The sequence below is a fragment of the Macrotis lagotis genome, chromosome 4, assembly GCF_037893015.1.
Source record: "Macrotis lagotis isolate mMagLag1 chromosome 4, bilby.v1.9.chrom.fasta, whole genome shotgun sequence".
NCBI classification, from domain to species: domain Eukaryota; kingdom Metazoa; phylum Chordata; class Mammalia; order Peramelemorphia; family Peramelidae; genus Macrotis; species Macrotis lagotis.
The window spans coordinates 139176935-139198736 of NC_133661.1; the positions used below are offsets into that span (position 1 = coordinate 139176935).

Below are 21802 nucleotides of genomic sequence, written 5' to 3' on the forward strand. Positions count from 1 at the left end.
GAAAAAAAAAAAAGCTCTCTGAAGAAAATAACTCCTTCAAATGCAGAATGGAACTAAAGGAAGCTGATAACTTTGTGAGAAATCAGGAAGAAATAAAACTCTTCCAAAAAAAGCCAAAAATTAGAAGAAAATAGGAAATATCTCATTGGAAAAACAACCAACCTCAGAAACAGATCCAGGAGAAATAATTTCCAAATTATTGGGCAACCTGAAAGTCATGACCAAGCAAAGGACCTAGAATTCATTTTTCAAGAAATAATACAGCAAAATTGCCCTGAGATCCTAGAAGCAGAGGGTAAAATAGAAATTGAGGGAATTCACTGGTCACCTCCCGAAAGAGATCCCAAAGGAAAAACTTCCAGGAATATTATAGCCAAATTCCCAAACTCCCAAGTCAAAGAGAAAATATGAAAAGCTGCCAGAAACAAACAATTCAACTACTGTGGCTCTACAGTCGGGATTACACAGGATCTGGCAGCATCTACATTAAGGGCTAGTAAAGGGCTTAGAATATGATATTCTGGAAGGCAAAAGATCTTGGTTTACAACTAAGAAGCAACTACCCAGCAAAACTGAACATCCTCTTTCAGGAGAAAAAAATGGACTTTCAATGAAACAAGGGACTTTCAAACTTTCCTACTGAAACAACCAGAGTTAAACAGAAAGTTTGATCTTCAAGTACAGGACTCTAGTGAACCATTGAGGGGGTGGACAAGAAGAACTAACTATGAGGAACTTAATGATATTGAACTGTTTGTATTCATGCATGGGAAGAAGATACTCATAACTCATGAATTTTCTCCTTTATAAGAGTTGTTAGAAGGAGCACATATAGAGAGAGCACAGGAAGGAGCGAAATATAATGGTATAATATAGTAAAAAGATGGAGTCAATGGGTGATTAAGGGAAGTACTTGGAGGAAGAGAAAGGAGATGAAGAAGGAGCTAAGGAATTTCATGTTAAGAGTCAAGAAAAAAAGCTTTTTTCAATGAAGTGGAACAGGGGAAGGTAAGGGAGAATGAGTGAGCCTTCATTCTCATCAGAAATGGCTCAGACATACACACTTAATAGGGGTATAGAAATCTATCTTAAGCTAGAGAAAAATGAGAAGAAAGGGATGGGATAAGAGGGAAGGGGGAAGGGGGAAATAGGTGACAGAAGAGAGGGAAGATTGTGGGAGAGGGTGCTCAGATACATGATACTTTTGGACAGGGCCAGGATGAAAGGAGAGACAGAGAGAATAGAATAAATGAGAGTGGGGAGGGAATAGAGTGGAGGGAAATTACAGCTAGTAATAGCAACTGTGGGGAAAATATTGAAGCAACTTCTCTGGTGGACATGATAAAGAAGACAGCTCAGCCCAGAGACAGAGGCATTGGAATCTGAGCACAGATTGAAGTGCATTTTTTTTCTCTCTCTCTCTCACTATTCTTGAGGTTTCTCATCTTCTTGGGGGGGGGGGGGAAGGTTGGGGGTTATGTTTACTTAAACAAAATTATTATAATAATATAAAATAAATAAACCAAAATCATACTTACACACACACACACACACACACACACACACACACACACACAGGTCTGATTCTCTCTACTCAAAAACGCCACTAGCTCCCAGTGACCTCAAGGATCAAATATAATCTCCTATATTTGTCATTTAAAGCCTTTTACAACCTGGTTCTAATATACCTTTCAAGCCCCTAACTCCTCTTTCTGCACTCTAAAATACAAACAAAATTGTTTGTCACAGATGAAATGCTATCTACCATCTTTGTACTTTTTCAATTATATCCACCCTGCCTATCCTTCCTTCCAACTCTTTAAGTCCCTATTTCATTCAAGACTCAAGAAGTGCCTCCTTCCAGTTACATAGAGATCTGACAGGTTTCCTCAGAAGCCAGTATCTCTGCCATAAATTACCTCATATTTATTTTTATGTGACATTTATAACACACATACATACATACATGCATGCATGCATGTAAGATCTTTAAAAAATAGAGGTTACTGGGCCCAGGATAGTCTCAATAGTTTAGTTTCAGTACTGGAAAAAATAAGACACTTGTCAGTCATTTAAAAGTTAACAAAGGGAGTTTTGGGTTGCAGAAGGATATTCAACAAGGGAAGATACTGAGAACCCCTCAAGTTGATTCATAGAAGAGTGAAAACCTACTTATCTAAATTGCCCATCTTAATCCACCTCCAAGCATCAGACCTCTTCTAAAGCTCCTTGTGGTAGTTCTTTACCTAGGTGCCCAGAAGCACTGTCAGCAGCTTTAAAGATGGTCTCTATCAAGGGAAAAAACTAGTCTTACTTAGATGGAAATCAGAATGAATGAAACTGTCCCCACCCCACAAGGCCTAAATTCCTTTATCTATTCAAAGGTTTGTTTGTTGTGGTGGTTGTGGGGTTTTTTTACATATTCAAAAAATACTTTTGCATTGTTTGATTTATTGTTGTGATGTTGCTTATAATATATCTGAACTTGGTAAAAGGCCTTCTAATACCACTGGCCCAATTCTGTTGAACTACATATATAATATATTTCAGCTCATTCTGCTGAGTTAGGTATATTACAATTAGCTCCTGGTCTGACTATTGGTCAAATAACCACAGAAATATTTGAAAGGTCACCAATCACACACACACACACACACACACACACACACACACACACACACACACACAAGGTACATGGTAGAGACGTTTCTAGGCAATAATGAGTTGACTCATTTACAAAATTTTGTTGAGTTCAAACTAATTTAAATTTATATACTGTTGTACTAGACTATATTGAATTTAGATGAAAAAATTTCATGAAGCCAAGAATAAACTTTTATTTATTTGATAACTTGACATATATACTCACCAGTTTTCAGGGATGCTCTTTTAAATCTGCAGACCTTCCAACTCCATAAGCATACCATAATTATAATATCTTCATATTTGGTCATATAACATAATCTTTAAAAATGAGCACCCACAGACATAATAACACCTTGTACAAAACAGAGTAAGTGGACTGTTTACCTCTAAAAGATTGCATCTGAAAAGCTAAAAGGTCTCTACAAATGAACTTTTTAATAAAACTGAGAGAGTTTAAATAACTCTCTTGTCTAAAGAGCCACTCATTGTCCGAACTAAAAGTAGAACTAAGTTCTAGACTTTCACAGCTATAGAAGTCATTTTCCTGATTTACCACTCTTTGAATATTGTCATTTGAGAGGAGATTGCTGATGTGAATCTCATACAAATATTGACACAAGCATCAATCGACAGGGATAAAGGTAGGCCACTTGGTTCCTAAAAACTGTAAAACATCAGTTTTGCCTTGTTGTTCTCAAGACCATAAAAGCACCACCTTCATTTTCCAGTTATATTAATTGCTACACCATTAACACAGAATTCTTGGTTCAATGCTCTATTAACAAGTACGAACCTGTCTTTCTGTCCTGGGGATTAACCAAAACCAATATTTTATGTTTAGCTTCGTCACGGTACATAGGAAGGAAGCAAACAGAGGCATCTTCAAGTTTAACCTAAAAATTAAAAAAAAGAAATTGTTCTTTAATCCTGTAAAAGGTTACAAGAAGATCTTTGCTAACTTAAGTGTATTCATCAGATGCACTCAGTTACTGATAAGTTAATCTGATAGGACAATGTCTAACTTTATTAAAAAGACAAGTAAATATTCCTTATTTTATTATACCCCCAAGAAGTTTATTTCCTTTTTTGCACAAAGATATCTGTCTGTCTCTGTCTCTCTCTCTCTCTCTCTCTCCATATAATACATAAATACACATAGAGATATATTATATATATATATATCATAGAACAGATATGTATATTATATATCATTATTATAAAAATATGTAACATGTATGTAGATATAGACTATTATACAGATGTGTATATTACAAGTATATATATAACACATACACAGAGAGAGAAAAGAATGTGTGTGCAAAAGACAGGCTATCATACATATACACATATATATGTGTGTGTGTATATATATATATATATATATATATATATATATATATATATATGTATAGGGGAGCAAGCAAAGGCAACCTTATACGAGAAAACATTAGAAGCTAGTGAACCAAGAACTCTTACAATGATAGTGTTTATGTTTAATCTTAAAGGAAATCAGGGAGGCCTAGGTTAGGAGGGAGAGAATTTCAGATAAAAGAGAAAGTCAGTACAAAGGCAGGGTGCCAGGAGATGGAACATTATGGGTGGATTGTAGAGGAGTTCATGGAGGAAAATAATGGGTTCAAAGTCACACTACCTCTTTACTACCCTCAGTCTCTCCAACAGAGTTCAGCTTAGACATTATCACATTATTATTTTTGCTATTACTCATAATAGTATTATTACTATTATTATATTATTTATTTTTCCTATTATTACATTATAATAGAATCCTTGGAGACAGGGATTGTCTTTCTTCACTTGTATTCTCAGTGCTTAATACAGCTCAATAATATATGCTTAATGACTGTTTACTGATTGACTAATTGAAAAAAATGGCAAAAAAGAAATTCAAAGGCTGTTAAGACTTCAAATGTCAAATAAAGCTTATATTTTATTGTAAAGGTAGTAGATAATTCATTGAATTTTATTGCGTAAGAAGGTAAGACAGACCCAGAACTATACTTCAGAAAAATCATTTTCATAGCTAATGTGGAAGTTCCAGTATATACTAAATGGAAAATAACCCAGAGTTTCTCTCACTCCCTCTGGTCCCAGAAATAAGATAAATGCTTTAAACTGTATCTCTGGCTTTGTTCCAAACATATAATCCTGGGAAAGTCATATCCCTCCTGGAACCCTGCAGTATTTAGATTTGCCTCATGGGCTGGCACTACCAAGAACAATATTCCTGTATTTTTCCTTGTTTTGACTATTAAGACTAGACAAAGACAGGGTAGTATGTGACTCCCTCTGGGGAGGAGAGAACACCTCTAAAGCTTCCACATCCAAAAACATCATTATGGATATAATGGGGTCGGGCTACTATCTATTGTGAAGTTAAGGGTCACAGTCCTTCATTATAAATTCTGCTTTGAGAATTCAAGAGTATAAAAAAAGATGGGGGGGGGGAGAAACCATGCCAACTACAGTGAACAGCAAATGGTTTACAAGAGTTTCCTCCACCCCATCATAGCAACAGAAAATTCAGGGACCTTCTGTTGTTTTTCTGCTTTGGCTTTTTTGGGTGGATTTTTTTTTTAAAAGACCAACAAAATCCTTGAAGTTTTTGGTTATTTCAGGCCATAAAAGTGATTAAAAGAAACATTCAGATCTTCAAATCACTTTCACTGGGACCTCGATTAAGTTACTTTGATATCTAAAGAAATTCTTACTTATGAAAGGGAAGACAATCCAGGGAGCTGGTTGGAAGAAAAACAGGCCTCTAAATTCTTCTTTATTTGTGATTTTACTCTGTTTGCATCTGCTGATCTGCCTGTTTTAATTCCAAGGAACAAGATGCCCCAGGCCAGAAACCCCCAGGATCTCCTTCCCCTCATTCTAGTCTCCCTTTACAATAGTCATTATAGAATGACTGTACAGAGTCACACACACACACACACACACCCCCAATAGACTGTAAGCTCCTCAAGGTCAGAGACTATCTTTTTATTCATTGTATTTATCATTTATTGCACAATACCTGGCTAGATTGGATTTGACTAGGAAAAGTTCCATTCTTGATGCTAAGAAACCTACTACTTCTCATCTTTGCATAGTTCCTTGTATAACAAAGGCAATTTAATATAGATTTCCTAGAGAGGATGGGCAATAGCCAAAGAGTTGACCCCATATACCCCAAGGTCAAAGAAAAGACCAAATTGTTTTACCAATTAGAATACTTCAAGCTTTCAGGCCTTAGATGGTATGAAATCAAAACTTTTTTTTTAAATCAAAACTTCCCTTTTGGGAAGGGGCAGGATAGTTACAAAACCCTAAAGGCATTTTCTTTGTTTATGTCTTAGTTAAGCAACTGGCTGGGAGAACTGTATTGTTTTGTAGGATTGGGAAAGAAGACATAACAATAAATAACATTCAGAATGGGGGGGAGGGGGGAATCCTGGGAGGGTATGGTTATACTTTTAGCCACAGATAGGAATGAAATTCTAAATGAAGGGTGAAGCTTCACCTTCAGATTTTCTAAGATCTAATTTTTATATTCAACTCTGTTGGGAAACCAAGAGAACCCCCTTCATCTCCCAAGCAATCCACAACCTCTTCACTCTAACTCATAAGGACCAAAACCAAAAAAGGGGGGCTCAAGAAAATGCCTTCCTCGGACTTTATTTGGCTCCCTACCTACTTTGCCATATTACCGATTTTTCCACCAGAGGGCAGTGAGTGAGTATCAAGTCTGGGACCTCCCTCCACAGACAAACCTTAAGAAAGTTACACCATATGAACTGTTTTCTTCTGGGAATGGCTACAAAATATTTGTCTCCAAAATCTCAAGGAAGCCGCACTGTAAAATGGCTCAAACCATTGTTTTAATTAACTCTGGAACAGAGTGTATAATAAACCATATCTTCCTCAGCCAAGCCTTTCAGCCTCAGCTGTGAAAATAGCCAGTTATTGGAGTTCAAAAGTTGTAAATTTGAATTCTCATACGTTACAAAAAGTGCTTTAAAAACAAATACACAAACAAATCAGTCTGGAAATGATGCTGGCTTACTTGGGGGTTCTGGGTGAGAGGGTAAAAATTGCCTACGTTTCTCTATGATTGGCTGGTACAAAAGCAATTAAAACAGAAAACAATTTTAGTGCCAGAAGACCCTTAGGGACGATTTCTTATGATCCTCTCAACTTACAGATAAAGAAACCGAGGATCTGAGAGTTGCAATATCTTTATTAAGGTCGGAAGACTAAAGCAATAGCAGAATTAGTCAGAATTAGGATCTTCTTCAGTAGCCTGGACACTCCATAAGGAAAAGGACTATGAGTTAGTTAAATTTCCTATCTCCTGCCATGCCAGCCTCACTTTGCACAGAACTCTGTATCCCACAGGTGATTAATAAATGTGGGTGGCATTCATCCAAACTCAGGCCACTGAAATCTCTGCCCACATAGCAAGCTAGAGACTGGCATCAGAAGCTGGTCATTCTATTCTAGTAAAAAGGTACAAAGTAGTCTTTTATCTTTCAGACACCCTCCCCCAAAGTCTTGTCGAAATAATTTTTATGTTGCTGATCTTTATCCCTTAATGGAGGAATGCCCTAAAGTAATTGTTGAATTATACACATTTTTTTCTAAAGAGAGGTTTCTGTTTTCTTCTCCCATTTTATACATTAGAAAATTTGATTTCAAAACAAATGAACATCTTATCTGAAAAAAAAATACTGACAGTATTGAGGTTCTACTAGAAGAAATAAAATGTACAAAATTTATTAAATATTCTAAGTATGAAGATAAGAAAGTATTCATTATCTGTTTTTCAATGCTAAGAAATGTGTCACATTACCTTTTCACCAGTAGGAAGAGAATAGTACTCTGGAGAAGTACCAGCTTGCTCCCCAAAGGTGGAATAGTAGGCCACAGCTGATTCCTGAACCCTTTCAGGGTTATCTTCCAAAATGTCCACTGGGTAAAAACGTGCTAAGGAGGAAAAATACAAGAAGAAGCTTAGACTGATTTGAGTTAAAGGAAAAAAATCTCAAATATTAAAAAGGATTCAAATTTCACACTTGCTTCTGCAATGATGCTCATTTGTAATGAATAGGAGCAGTAGCAGCAGGCACTCAGGGAAAATAGAAGATAGTCATGATGGTCGGGATTGCACCAACATTGATGGTTTTGAGTTAAATATGCACACTCATGAATGCCTGCAGAAGACTGAGCATTCTGTTCAAGAGACCAGGTTGCTAAAGACATCCAAGAATAAATTATAGAGAGTTCCATTTCCATCACAATTTCTCATTTATAAATGTTTGGATTGAACTGAATTTATATTAGAATGTGGGCTTCTTTCTCTAAATCTATACTTTCAACATACTCTATGTAGCTTCAACAGCTACCAGCAGTGGCCACATTAATGAACAAATCATTTGAAGGCTTATGTTACTTTGAACGAAAAATAGCTGGGGTTAATTTGGTGATCCAAATTCCAATATGGGCTATTGTATCCTGCCTCTTAAAATCACCTTATGGGTTCAAAAGGATGTTACTTTCTACTCCTAGTTATACTACTTCATTAGGGTCTGCAAATTCAGCACAGTAATATACTTTACCTTAATAGTCCATTTTCAAACAAACATATAAAGTGTGTAGGCGAATGGGCAGATGGATTAATATACCACATTTATCATATTTTTTCAAGAATTTATACCTTTCACATAACTTTCTCTTCCATTATATTTTGGGAAGAAAATCAAGAAAATTGTTCCACCACTCTCTCCTCTCTCTCTCTCTCTCTCTCTCTCTCTCTCTCTCTCTCTCTCTCTCTCTCTCACACACACACACACACACACACACACACACACACACACACACACACACACACGTACATACACATACACACCACACACACAGAAATTTCTCCAAGCAGTTTGGCCTGAATTGACAAAGAGGTTTAATTTAAAGGAAAGGGTGAAAGCATTCCATTCCATGGACTACAGCAAGTTCTGTCTCTCTTTCTCTCCTGGGGCCAACAGGATAGGGCTCCAACTGCTATCTGGTCCTACTAGATCCAAGATGTGTATAAATCAAACCTGAAAATAAAAAAAGTTCTTTCTAGATGTAAATGCCAGTGGTGTATATGCATACATGCATGTATATGTGGGGTATGTGTCTGTGTGTGTATGTGTGTGTGTGTGTGTGTGTGTGTGTGTGTGTGTAGGTGCTGCCCATGTAGAACATCAGTTTGCTTCACAGTAGTTTATCCTTATCAATTTGTAAAAATATGGCTGAAAGGGAAGAATGAATGGATACCTCCAGAATTTTTTCCATTCCTTTAAAGGAGGAATTCTCTAAAGTAATTGTTGAATTATGCACCCTTTGAATCCTACTAGTGGAGGAAGAAGAGAGCAGTGCCGGAGACTGGCAGCAGAAGCGGGTCATTCTATTCTCCTCAGCAAAAGGGTACCAGAATAGACTTTTATTTATCAGACACCCCTAAAATAGTCTTGATGAAATAATTATGTTCCAGCTGAGTTCCTAATCTTTATCCCTTAATGGAGGAATGCTCTAAAATATAGATAGATATTCCTTTCTACCAAATCATTTATATAAAAACTACATGTAGTGAGTGAATAGCAAATGGATCCACTTATCTAATTCATTTTTTTTAGGTTTTTGCAAGGCAAATGGGGTTAAGTGGCTTGCCCAAGGCCACACAGCTAGGTAAATTGTTAAGTAGTGTCTGAGGCCAGATTTGAACTCAGGAACTCCTGACTCCAGGGCCGGTGCTCTATCCACTGCGCCACCTAGCTGCCCCCCACTTATCTAATTCAGTAGCAAGCAAAATCATATAAGGTATATGAATGAGAATACACTAGACAATACAGATGGAATGAGCTCTCTTCCTGGCAGCATGATATCTCAATTCAACCAAGAGAGGCCCAGATCTCATTCAAGGATTTCTGTTCTAGTAATAAGTTAAAGTAATTCCTCCTAGAGTCCTTTCCTTCCTTCAGAGACCTCTTTCTGAAGAGGTTCTGAAACCTCACGTCTTCTCTCTTAAAGCCAGAAAAGGGGCGGCTAGGTGGCGCAGTGGATAAAGCACCGGCCCTGGAGTCAGAAGTACCTGGGTTCAAATCCGGTCTCAGACACTTAATAATTACCTAGCTGTGTGGCCTTGGGCAAGCCACTTAACCCCATTTGCCTTGCAAAAACCTAAAAAAAGCCAGAAAAGTCGGAAAACCAAGATCCCAACTCTCAAGATCTGACCAAATCTGTCCCTTATATAGGTGGGAAGAAGCATTAATTAATCTCCACCAATGAAAAACAATCCAAAAAAATGAGTTTTGGGTCCTTGGTGCCATATACAGCCTTCTAGTCACTTGGAAAAATCACTCTTTCTTCCTATTTTTCTTCTTTTCAGACTTACTGCATGCATTCCTGTTTTCTTTTTCTTTTTCCTATGTAGATTAAAAAATGCTAAAAGAATGAATGTTTAAGGGTTCAATTTTCAAATTTTATTTAAACTTTATAATTGCTAACAATCTTGCTTTTAGGTTTATGGTAACTTAATTTCAATTTCACCCTGAGCCACTAATAATTTGTACGGCTGTACTACACCATACTCATAGTTTGCACCTGCTTCTAAATCTCCAACTCCCTATAGTTTTCATTGTCTCTTTCCCAGATACTATTTATGGTACAAAAGGACAAATATCTCACCATAGGTAGGCTGTAGGCATGTTACTGTGCAATGGGCATCATACTATTGCATCTCTTGAATAACATTAAAAATAGAATGTAATGTTTCATATATATTTGAAGTTTTAACAAATACTTGCCTATTGAAATCGATAACTTTTCAAAGGCTTTCACTTGGCTTCCCATTGGAATGCCAATACAAGAGTGTATACCATCTATTGATATTTAGTAAACAAAATCAACAGGGTGTTGAGGAAAGGAACAAGGTCACTTCAATCCTTTTTTTGTTTATTCCCATTGGCAAGCTCTAAGTATCAAACTTTTAGAACTTAAAAACTCATTTTTAAGACCGCCTGAATATAAGCCAAATGGATAGTTACTTCAATTACAACCTCTGTTGACTAATTGCTTTAAAAAATACTAAGAATATCCATGTACACCATCTCAAGAGACAACCTGGAAATCAAACTTTTCCTTGACAATAGGTCCAGTTACAGTTTCAGAGTAGTTTATAGCCAGGGTAGAGATGACAGAGGATCTCCCAACTTCCACTCTAAATCAAGAAGGCACGTGTAGGAAAATACACATAGTATTTGACACAAGAGTATTATTAATGGACTCCTCCAGTGTGGCTGGGCTGAATCCAGCCATGGGAATGCCCCATACACATTCCCTTCATTCCAAGAGAAGGAATAAAATCCTCAGGCCACCATGGATGGGGCAGAACAGCTGTGTAAGAGATGGCTCACACCATGGACCCTAACCATACCACACCCTGATGGGCAGGTCTCTTGAGTAGGTAGCCATTCCTCCAAGGATTTCCCAGAATGGAAAACATCTTAGGAAAATATTAGTGAATATAGGGGCATCTAGGTGGTGCAGTGGATAGAGCACCAGCCCTGGAGTCAGGAGTCTGAGTTCAAATCTGGCCTCAGACACTTAATAATTACCTAGCTGTGTGGCCTTGGACAAGCCACTTAACCCCATTGCCTTGCAAAAAAAAAAATTAGTGAATATAGTTAGAAAAAATTTATATGTATTTTTGGTTCCTCTGAACCATTTCATCACTTTCTCTCTGAAGTAAGCTATTGAAATTGTCAAATCCCCTAAAAGAAATAGGAAAGGAATTAGATGTTCTGTAGATAGAAGTCCAATCGGGACATTTTCTGACCATCTATATTTCCATATACTGTCCCTGAAATTCTTCCGAATTAAAAGTTTGTAATGTTTCATTTTGTCTGTGTTTATGTTGTCTGTGTTTATGTATCTTTCTGTGTCTGTGTGTGTGTGCCTGTCTGTCTGTCTCTGTATGTGTGTAAAACACTTGAGTTGGTATTCGATGTGGTGTTTTCCGTTTTTCTTAAGGACTTAACTGATCTGTACTAGACATTAAATTACCATTATTAAAGCTTAGGAAAACAGGAGCTATATTTGATCCACAAAGTCCTTTAAAACAAATGGCCGTTTAAGAAACATCTTCTAACCTCCTTCCAAATTTTGAAGATTTAATTGTGAACCATACTTCTTGTCCCTTTACTGGCTCAGCTGTGCTTGTGAGCAGCGCCAGGTTGCCAGAATAAATTAATCCTCATAAACAACAGTGAATGTCGGGAAAGAGGTGTGCGCTGTAGAATATTTTTAACAGTCACAAAATAATGTGGCACATTTGCTAGTTTTCCTTTTAAAGAATCACTTTCAAATGAATTCCTGAGGCTGGAGCCATTTCAGCAGCTTTGGAATTCAAGGGACTTAAAGATTCCATAGGACTCAAGAAGGCAAGGACAGGTTTTTAACCAATTAGAAGGCAAGATTCCTTTAAATAGTTTTATCATATGTAGCAGTAGCACAAGAGGTTATTGTGTTCTCCAGACCTAAAAGGGTGTGATCTGAAAGGGCAATGAGCAGAATGGATTACCAAGGTTTTTTGTTGTCTTTTTTTTTTTTAGGTAATAAAAGAGGGCCTCTTTCTGAAGCCGCAGAGGAGGTACCATATAACCATAAGGAGTGTAAATTTAGAAACGAGAGGCCTACTGCGTTGTAAGGATTCCAGACATTCCAACGTTCACATATTGCTTTAGAGCTCAAAGGGGCTGCCATCTTAAAGAGCCAAAACTGGTAAACAAGGTCATTACATCACAGAGGACTTGATTCAACAGCAACAATAGAAAGGAAAGCAAGAGTTAGGTAGTGATCCCTTGCTTCCTTTGGGACACATGAGTTCCTTGCCAGGAGGAAAAGGGTTAGGATGGGGCAAAACCTTGGGTAAAACCATGAAGTAATAGTTATAATGTTTTTGAATGTTTAAATTTATATATATAGAGAGAAGGGGGTAGATAGATATTTTATAAATTTGAACTTTTAAATAGATGGATATCTTTTGTATGTTTTAGCTTTGAATTTTGATACATACCTTTATTTTTTTCTTCCTCTTAACATAGATATCCCTCTCTCCCTCCCCCCCCACCCGTCTGAAAAGTTCTGCAGTTCTCCTCATACATATAAAATAGTTTGGTTAAGTTTCTGGAAAATTCAGGGCTTGTGAAAAAATGAGTAGTAAGGGAGCTGGACAGAACACCTCCCCTCCCTGCTGCTGGCACCCAAAGTAGCCAACACATTGCAAGGCTGACCTACAACACACCTGCTCTTTTCAGTGAACAGTCCACACATACTTTTGCCAGTGACCTAATCTGCCGCCTTTATGATTTCATTCCCCTACTCACTGTGCTGAGTTACGAGGTGGCTTTGTGGAGTAAACAAATATCTGACATTTTTACACATTCACTGGAGGCAAAACTGAGACTGCCAAACTCATTTCACTTGTGATCGAAGACAGATTCAACTGTGGGTTTCCAGATGTGAAACGCTAACATGCTTTAATGGGTTGAACTGCACAGGAAATATTTTTCCAAAGCCAAAAGAATGTAATCTTTTCAGTACAATGTAAAATGCTTTTGTGTAAAAGCACACAGTTGAAATTAAAGGTTCCTTTTATAATGCACTGCAACTGTAAAAAACTGAAATTCCCAAACACCCTACTTAAGAATTCACTTTAAACCTATGTTTACAAAGTCACTCCAAAAACAAAGGCAACAAATTTAAAGCGTTCTTCCAGAAATAAATTCAATTTAACAACCTTAAATCACTTATATTTTTTCAGATGTAGCTGATGTTCTTTCCAGTGTTTTTAAATTGTCTGCTACCTTGCTTTTCAATAGTTTCTTTAATTAATGTGCAATATTTGAGAAATGTATGCATCCTATTCTTATTTGGCTATTCTGTCATTACTTAATTCACAAACCAATTAAGTACAAATCCTAATAATCAATTACTTCTCCAAATAGGCTCATTTGATCGTAAACAAAACTGCCAATACATACAAAAGATGGCATATCTAATTTTAAATAGGGGTAAATTCTCCCCACATAGTCATTAATCCAAGATAATGTGCTATGATTGCTCATATTATAGACTTTTTTTTGCTTTAGTCAATGTAAGCCACAAATATCACAATCTCATAAAGATATATCACTACAGTTTAATTTTAACAAAGTAAATTTTTTTTCTCATAATCCTAAAAATGAGATAATAAAGATACCTTAAATAGTAGTCATGTTTCCAAGCATGACAAAGATATATCAGTACAGTTTAATTTTAACAGAGTAAAATTTTTTTTATCTTTCAGTTAATGGTGAGATAGTAAAGATACCTTAAATAGTGCTTACATTTCCAAGCTGTCTGAATTTACTAAAAGCATATATATGGGTCCTTCCATACAGCCAAGCCCAAATAGCAAGAAATTTAGAGAAAGACTTTCCTTAACTCATTGAAACTGCACAACATGGATAGAAAATAAATTTTCCATCATAGGTCAATGTTAATCTTAAAAAGTGAGTTTTCTCAAGTAAATTTTTCACTGACTTGCCTCCCTTATTAAGATATGGATTTAGTATTTCTTAAATGCAAATTAACCATTCATAGTCCCCCGAATGACAGTTCTGAAACTGGGGGGGGGGGGCGGGTAATAGATGGCAAGAGTACTTTCACCTAAGTAAAATTTCACCTAGTAGGAATAACTACCATCCTGAAATTTAGATTGGATCTAGAAGGGTTAATACAAGAGCACTAGAGAGTTCAAAATACTAGTGAAACACTAGAGAAAGAACCTTTTGAGAAGTTTTAACATTTGTGATTACTGCTACTTATTCTAAAGAAAAGATTAAAGCAAAAGAAAATAAGTAACTACAGTATTTGGCAGTTACAAAGGACCCAGAAAATCTATTTAAACCTGATATTATCATGTCATACTAAGATACTTAATAAAAATGGTCCTTTTCACCCTCTTTTCAGGATTCCCCCCAAAATAATAGTGATTTTGTATTTAGAAATTAATTTCCATATAAAATAATTTGAAGCACATAATTTTCCAGAAGGAATCCTGGGAGAATTACATAATGTACTCAAAAATCACAGAATGGGCTTTCCCAATAACTTCTGGGAGGTTTGTTCAGCTGCTCACAGCATAATGTACCAAAAACTACCCACCAAGCATGAGAAAGAAAAGTCTTTTTTTTCCTGCTTCCCCCTTCCTTCCAGCCATTGAAGAAGATACCCAATAATGCTCATCCTAAACATAGCAATTACAGATCACTTGTCACTATGCTGTAGTTAGGCCAGTTTATATACCAGGTATATACTTGATGAGAGAGTTGGGGGTGGGCCAGAGGGGTGATTACCAGTTGCATCTGTAACTCAAGGGCATTTATCTATATAAGGGTGCCTCCTATTTAACACCACACAAAGAGCTCTGAATCATCTTGTACTCACTTCTCCTTCACTTCACTTTCTACGCAGTTGCCAAGGCCAAGCAATTCTACTCAAATTGGCTCTTGCACCTAATTGAATCTCCTTGGGGTGGGGGGGTGTTAGAGACTATCTTGTCCCTCCTCTGATACAGATTGGAACTGGTCCAGAACCAAAACTTTACAACATCCCTCTCTCCCTTCCCAAGACCCCTCCTTGAGGCCAGAAACTGTCTTCACTTTTATCATATCTCCAGCCCCTAAGGGTGTTTTTGCCACTTTATAGGTGACTACAAACATCCTGTCTAATTGATCTCATTTTACAGATGAAGGAACTATAAGACTTGTACAGGTTAAGTGACATGCATGCCCAGGACCATACATCTAATAAGTTTTTGAGACCCTAGTCTTCCTGACTCCAAGTTTACCATTCATATATTCTGAGCCTGTTTTCTCACCTATAAAGTGGGAATAATACCACCTGATAGCATTGTTGTAAGGTTGTGATAATATATGTACAGTGCTTTGCACACCTTAGAACAATAATAACTGATACTTTATAGCATTGATAATTATTACAGCATGAATGACTCTCCCTATAGGTAGCTAAGTGGAGCAGTAAATAGAGAGTGGGACATGGAAGACATAGAGAAAGGAAGTCCTGGGTTCAAATATAGCCTCAGACACTTCCTAGCTCTGTAATCCTGTGCAAGACATCTAACCGCTATCTGCCTCAGTTTCCTCATCTGTAAAATAGTTATGATAATTTTATCTACCTTTCAGGGTTGTTACAGGGATAAAATGAGATAATATCTGTAAAGTGTTTTGTAAGTGCTAACTATTTTTACTATTATAAATATAAAACATTTCAAGTTAACATCAGAGATTTCCAATATTATTATACCCCTTCATACCATTTTTCTAAAATGCATAGGAATTGATGTGATCCTAGAAGGAGGCAGCTTGGTGGTGCCGTGGATAGAACACTGGCCCTGGAATCAGGAGGATCCGAGATCAAATTCAGCCTCACACTTTTTTTTTTGCAAGGCCATGGGGTAAAGTGATTTGCCCAAGTTGCCCAAGTGTCTAAGGTCACATTTGAACTCAGATCCTCCTGACTCCAGGGCTGGCGCTCTATACACAAGGCCACCTAGCTGCCCTCTCACACTTAACTATTACCTAGCTGTGTGACCTTGGGCAAGTCACTTAACTCCATTGCCTTGCAAAAAAAAAAAGACAGTAGAAGGAATAAAAGAAAGGCTAAAGGAGATCTGATGGAATATAAGGAAGAGCAGAATTAAGGAACAAAGACAAAAAGTACTCTCTTCCCAGTACTTGTCTGACAAATTGTTCAGTTTTTCCCCCAGATCAGAGGTAGGCAACAAGCAGAAGCAAATTAACACTTCAATTTGTTGAAGATCATCTTTTTTTGCCAAAATATTCTTAGCAAAGAATTAAAAAAAATTGGAAGACAGAATGCAGAACATATTATAATTCTCTAGCAGATGAGCAAAATTATCACTGAACAGAAGAAAGCTTTACGGAAGGTTTCCAGGTGGTGTTGGTGGAGTTTTTATTACCAAGTAATTGACAGGGAGCCTGGTGCTCTGTTATCACATATTTAATATTGGCCAACTTGCAACATGTCATTGCCTTGGCTGAGCATAAATCATTTTGTCCCAAATCTAGGATGGCAAAATGTGCAGATGATTTTATACACAGCCCACTCAAAGATTTATGTAATCCCTACTGCTTTTGATAGGAGATTCTGATAGTTTAAGCTTGAATGCCTCTTAGGCAATTGATCACTAGGCCCAGGATGGAAATACATTATACCTTCTTCTAGGTTCAAAAAGAAAGTCATATTTGAGAATGTTTTAAAATCACATTTGGGACACAGATGAGGAAATGGTGTCTCAAACACCTGCCCTCTTTTCTGAAAGAGGCCAGAATGATAACAATAAAAGTAGCTTACATTTTATGGAGCACTTCAGTCTTAGTTTACAGAGTGATTTACATACATTATCACTTTGATCTCCACAATAACCCTGTGAGGTAAGGACTATATTTATCTCCATTTGACAGATAGGCAAACTGCATTTCCAACAATAATATTAATAATTACAATAATAATAACAATAACAACAATAACAATGATGATGATGATGATGATAATAATAATGATAAACTTAGGGGCAGCTAGATGGATAGAGTACCAGCCCTGGAGTCAGGAGGACCAAGTTCAAATTCGACCTCAGACACTTAATAATTGCCTAGCTAGGTGATCTTGGGTAAGTCACTCTTAACCCAATTGCCTTAAATAAATAAAAATAAAATAATGATGATAATATATTATATCATATTAATTTATAATATTATAGCACTTTAAGATTTCCAAAGTGCTTTATAAAAATAACCTCTGCATTCTCAAGTCAACCTCAGAAGGCAAGTACTATTAATATTCTCACTTTAAAGATGAGAAAGCAAAACCAGACAAGGTTAAGTGACTTGTCCACAGTCACAAAGCTAGTAAGAACCTGACTGGAAGGACCTTCCTGATTCCTAGCTGTCCCTAATTTATTCTAAATTGTCTCCAGGTCACCCACTGGTATCTGAGACAACATTTGAACCCAGGGCTTCTTGACTAAAGCCATCTCAGGATACACATCACTCTGCTCCCTCTCTGAAGAGGGACTTTTGTCTTTGAAAGAGTATGAAGTTTGCTCTTCCCTTTTCCCTGAACTTGAACCATTTTGACCATGTGGTTATCATTAGGATGCTCTATTTGTTTAACCTTTAAAAGGAAGGGAAAGGACTTTGGCACATGATTCAAGAGCACATATAGAACCTGATACCTCACATCCTGAATTTAACTGAGCAAATTCAAGTCAAAATACCAAGTTCCAATTTCACTCCTAACATGAAGATAATGGCTCGGAGGCTGCAGGAGCAATACTATGTTCAACATGGATCTGGGGTCCCTGAACCACACACATGTCCCTACAGCACAATAAGAAAAATATTTCCTTTCCCATTTGTAAGAGAAATGCAATGAATTTTTGCAAGCCTCTACACAAATCATTGCTTTTAACGAACAAAAGGTTTATTCCCAAAATCACATCCCTACTGCACAATATCTTACCAATCAAAATATATCCATGAAGTGGAGATGATGCTGGGTTCTCAAAACCAATTTTAGGTTAACGTGACCAATCTGAAAGGGCTTCAAGTATATGCCAATGACTGATTCTGAGGGCCTGTGAACCAAAGCCCAAGCCAGCTGGAGTTGAAGAGGCTTATCACCAGAGAACTGGTGAACAGGTAGGGGGCTTGTGTTGGTAGCAAGAACTCATAAAAAAATAAATAAAATACAGTAGTATGGCAGGATGGTCATATGTATTGATGGATGGAGGAAGTATCCTCATTGATAAAATAAAAGCATGTTTAGAACAATAACAAGTTTCTGGAGAAAAGTAGGTAAGTAGAAGAAAATATATTGTGGAATTAAAGAATCAATCTGACTTCTGATTAAATTATTGAGCATTTTTGAAAAAAATTCCACTTAAGACATCATAAATGTATACTCCAGGACTTAACAGTTGAGTGAATTGCATGAGGACTCCTCAGTTCAAGCTCAGAAGATTGCAGAGCACCATAATGATGTTAGAGAAATTTTGTTATTTCCTGCAGTTTCCAAAAATTTAATGGAATGCAGTTGATCACACTAACCCAGTCTTAAGTGGATATGAGGATTCTCTGCACAGAATTGTGAATGTAGTCGAAGAAAACATTCTCTTTACAAGACCAGGGCCAATAAAATAACATATGCAAACTTTAAGCTAGATAAAAAATAGGTGCTGGGCTTGTGATTTAACTGGTATAAGGCAATCACAATGAGGAAGTTCTGTTTACCACTGCTGAAACCTTCAGTCTTAGAGAGTTGGCTGCAACACTAAAAAGTTACTTGCCAGTACATTTCAAAACCAGAACTTGGACTTAGGTCTTCCTGGCAAACTTTAAAGCACTATATAACTGTCAGTTATTATTATTTCTAAAATTTACACTATTATAAATTTCATTTAAAATGGAGGACATTATAAATAATTCAATTCAATATTTTTAAGGAAATAATTTTAAAATGTACGTGTCTTATAACTAGATTTTTATAGATCAAGCTTTTAAAAATTAGGACACAAATAATAATAAATTGAAAGCAATACAATCAATATCTATAAGTGACACAGGTGTTTCCATAGAAAAAAATTAATGAACAATTAAGAATCTAAGAATAATCTTAAACAATACTAATTATTTTCTTTTCTAAGAAATGATATACCACCATGGCAAACATCCACCAGAAATTCAAGACACAGATAGAAAACATTAAAGATGGTCTGGGTCTATTTTTGAAAGAAACTCAGTCAATCTGGGAGAAAACAAATTTTTAAAAGATTGTATATAATAATAATAAATAATAATTTATAGAATACTTTGAAGTTTAAAAAGCACTTTATAACCATGATCTCATTTTATTCTCACAACAACCCTGGGAGGAAGGTGCTATTATTACATTTAAGACAGCACAGATAGATGCCATATTAGAATTCAGGACACTGAAGTAGACATAGTGACTTGCCAAAGGTCACACAGCTAATAAGTGTCTACATTTGAACTCAGCTCTAGAGGCTAGATTTGAACTCAGGTCTCCGTGACTCCAGGTCCAGTACTCCATCTATTACACCTCCTTAAATGCCTCAAATAAGTGTGCTTTATAGATTTTAAGCACTTTAACAACCAAACTACAAATGAGTAACTTCACAGAACTAGGCTGAAAAATAAAATTTATTTAGAAAAACAAAAACATCTCTCATTTGAAGGAAAATAGTCTAAATAAATAGAAATAAAAGGGGCATAGTAATATTATATATCTCAAAATATTTGGAACTGGTTTAAAATCAGGAAAGTACATCAATGGAACAGACTAGATAAGCATAACCAGAAACAAGTAAACACAAAAACACAGTATGTAATTTAAAATACACACACACACACACACACACACACACACACACACACACACACACACACACACACAAACAACTTGTGGGGAATAACTACCTATTTAAAAAGGCCTTCTGGGAAAACTAAAAAGTAATTTGGCAGAAATTAAGTGGAGACCAGCAGCTTAGACCATCTACCACCATAAGCTCCAGATGGATACGCAACTTAACTTTAAAGGTCACATCATTTTAAAAAAATTTTCAAAAGAACAAAAAGGAAAAGCATTTTGCAACTAGAGAAATGGGGAGGGGAGAGAAAGGGAGGGAAGGAAAGAGGGAAACAGGGAGAAAAGGGGGAGGAGAAAATGAGAGGGGGGAGCAAGAGGGGAGGAGTAAGAGGTGGGGAACAAGAGGGAGGAAAGATTTATTATGTACCTTCAGTTGGACACTGAAGAAGGATTTATTAAGCAGCTATGAAGGTCTTTCTTCCATCAGGATCAGCTCTCTAGTCACACAGCTGCTTCTAAGAAATGATACAGTTATATGGCAAACATCCACCAGAAATTCAAGCCATAGGTAGAAAAGAATAAAGATGGTTTGAGTCTATTTTTGAAATCTTGCAGGATCATGAGATGATAAATTTACAGCTGAAAGGTACCTTAGAGACAATTCACTTTTTTATATAAGGAAACCAAAACCCGAGAAAATTCAATGACTTGCCCAAGGCAACACAGTAGTAAGCAGCAGAGTTAGAATTTGGACTCAGTTCCTCTACTCCAAATGTAGGCATGTTCCACTGCATCTACAATGACTCTTTTGGAAGGGAATCACTTCCACTCTTAAATGTGTATCAGAAGGAGCTATGTCCCCTGGCTAACAGACATGAGGAGAGAGCAGTGGATCATATCAACTTTACAATAAAAAAATAACAAGAAATATATGAAAAGTTAAATACATATGTGAGTCAGCTGAAATAAAAAGGCAGAAAAAGTAAAGATATAGGCATTTATTAAATGCCACATCAGAAGGATGGATTCAGCATCCTCAACTATATTCCAACTGGTTAAAGCTATATAAGCCACTTTGCTGAGTTCTCAGAACAAATTATTTCCATTCTTTCTTCTTGCCCTCATTGTTCTGAGAGGATTAAAACTCACCAGATGGCCAGGTTACTAGGTCTACTCTTTTATTTAAATTTACTAGATTTGCTATTGTGGGGGGAGTAGTGGGAAGGAATAAGTTGGCTTCTCAAAAGAACTTGGAAGTGTTAAGATGGCATTCATTATGAGTAACTACATGAATTCTGAAGTTACTAAAGGCTACCCTGCCTTCTGCTGTAGGAGCAATCATATACTTAAGGAAATAAAAGTTCAGGGGAATTAAAAAAGTCTAGACATAATGGCAGACAAGGAGGAAGTATTAAAATCCACAATTGTAGAAGGTTCAAGTTTAGTGAGACAAAACAACAAATATTGTGTTTCTCCTGAAGAGAAGGAGAGGGAGAGAGAGAGAGAGAGAGAGAGAGAGACAAAGAGACAGAGAGAGTGGAGTAAAGAGGAAAAGGACAGAAAAATAGGACTATTCAAGGAGATACATATGACATTTTTAAGTTCTGGCAAGTACATTGAGAAAGGAGAAAAAGTATTTGAC

General features: G+C 36.6%; 1 protein-coding gene across 3 annotated transcripts in view; it reads right to left on the reverse strand.

The window, feature by feature from the left end:
• LOC141521534 (protein FAM169B-like) overlaps positions 1–21802 on the reverse strand; it is a 107767-nt gene that overhangs the window by 59966 nt on the left and 25999 nt on the right. For 2 of the 3 annotated variants that reach the window (XM_074234176.1, XM_074234179.1), the window contains 2 exons: positions 7499–7632; positions 3440–3539 (listed from right to left, as the gene is read on the reverse strand). In XM_074234176.1, coding sequence (XP_074090277.1) covers positions 3440–3539; positions 7499–7632 — 234 coding nt within the window. Of the gene's footprint in view, positions 1–3439; positions 3540–7498; positions 7633–20587; positions 20676–21802 lie in introns of all 3 variants that reach the window. The other variant, XM_074234178.1, reaches the window with a different exon arrangement.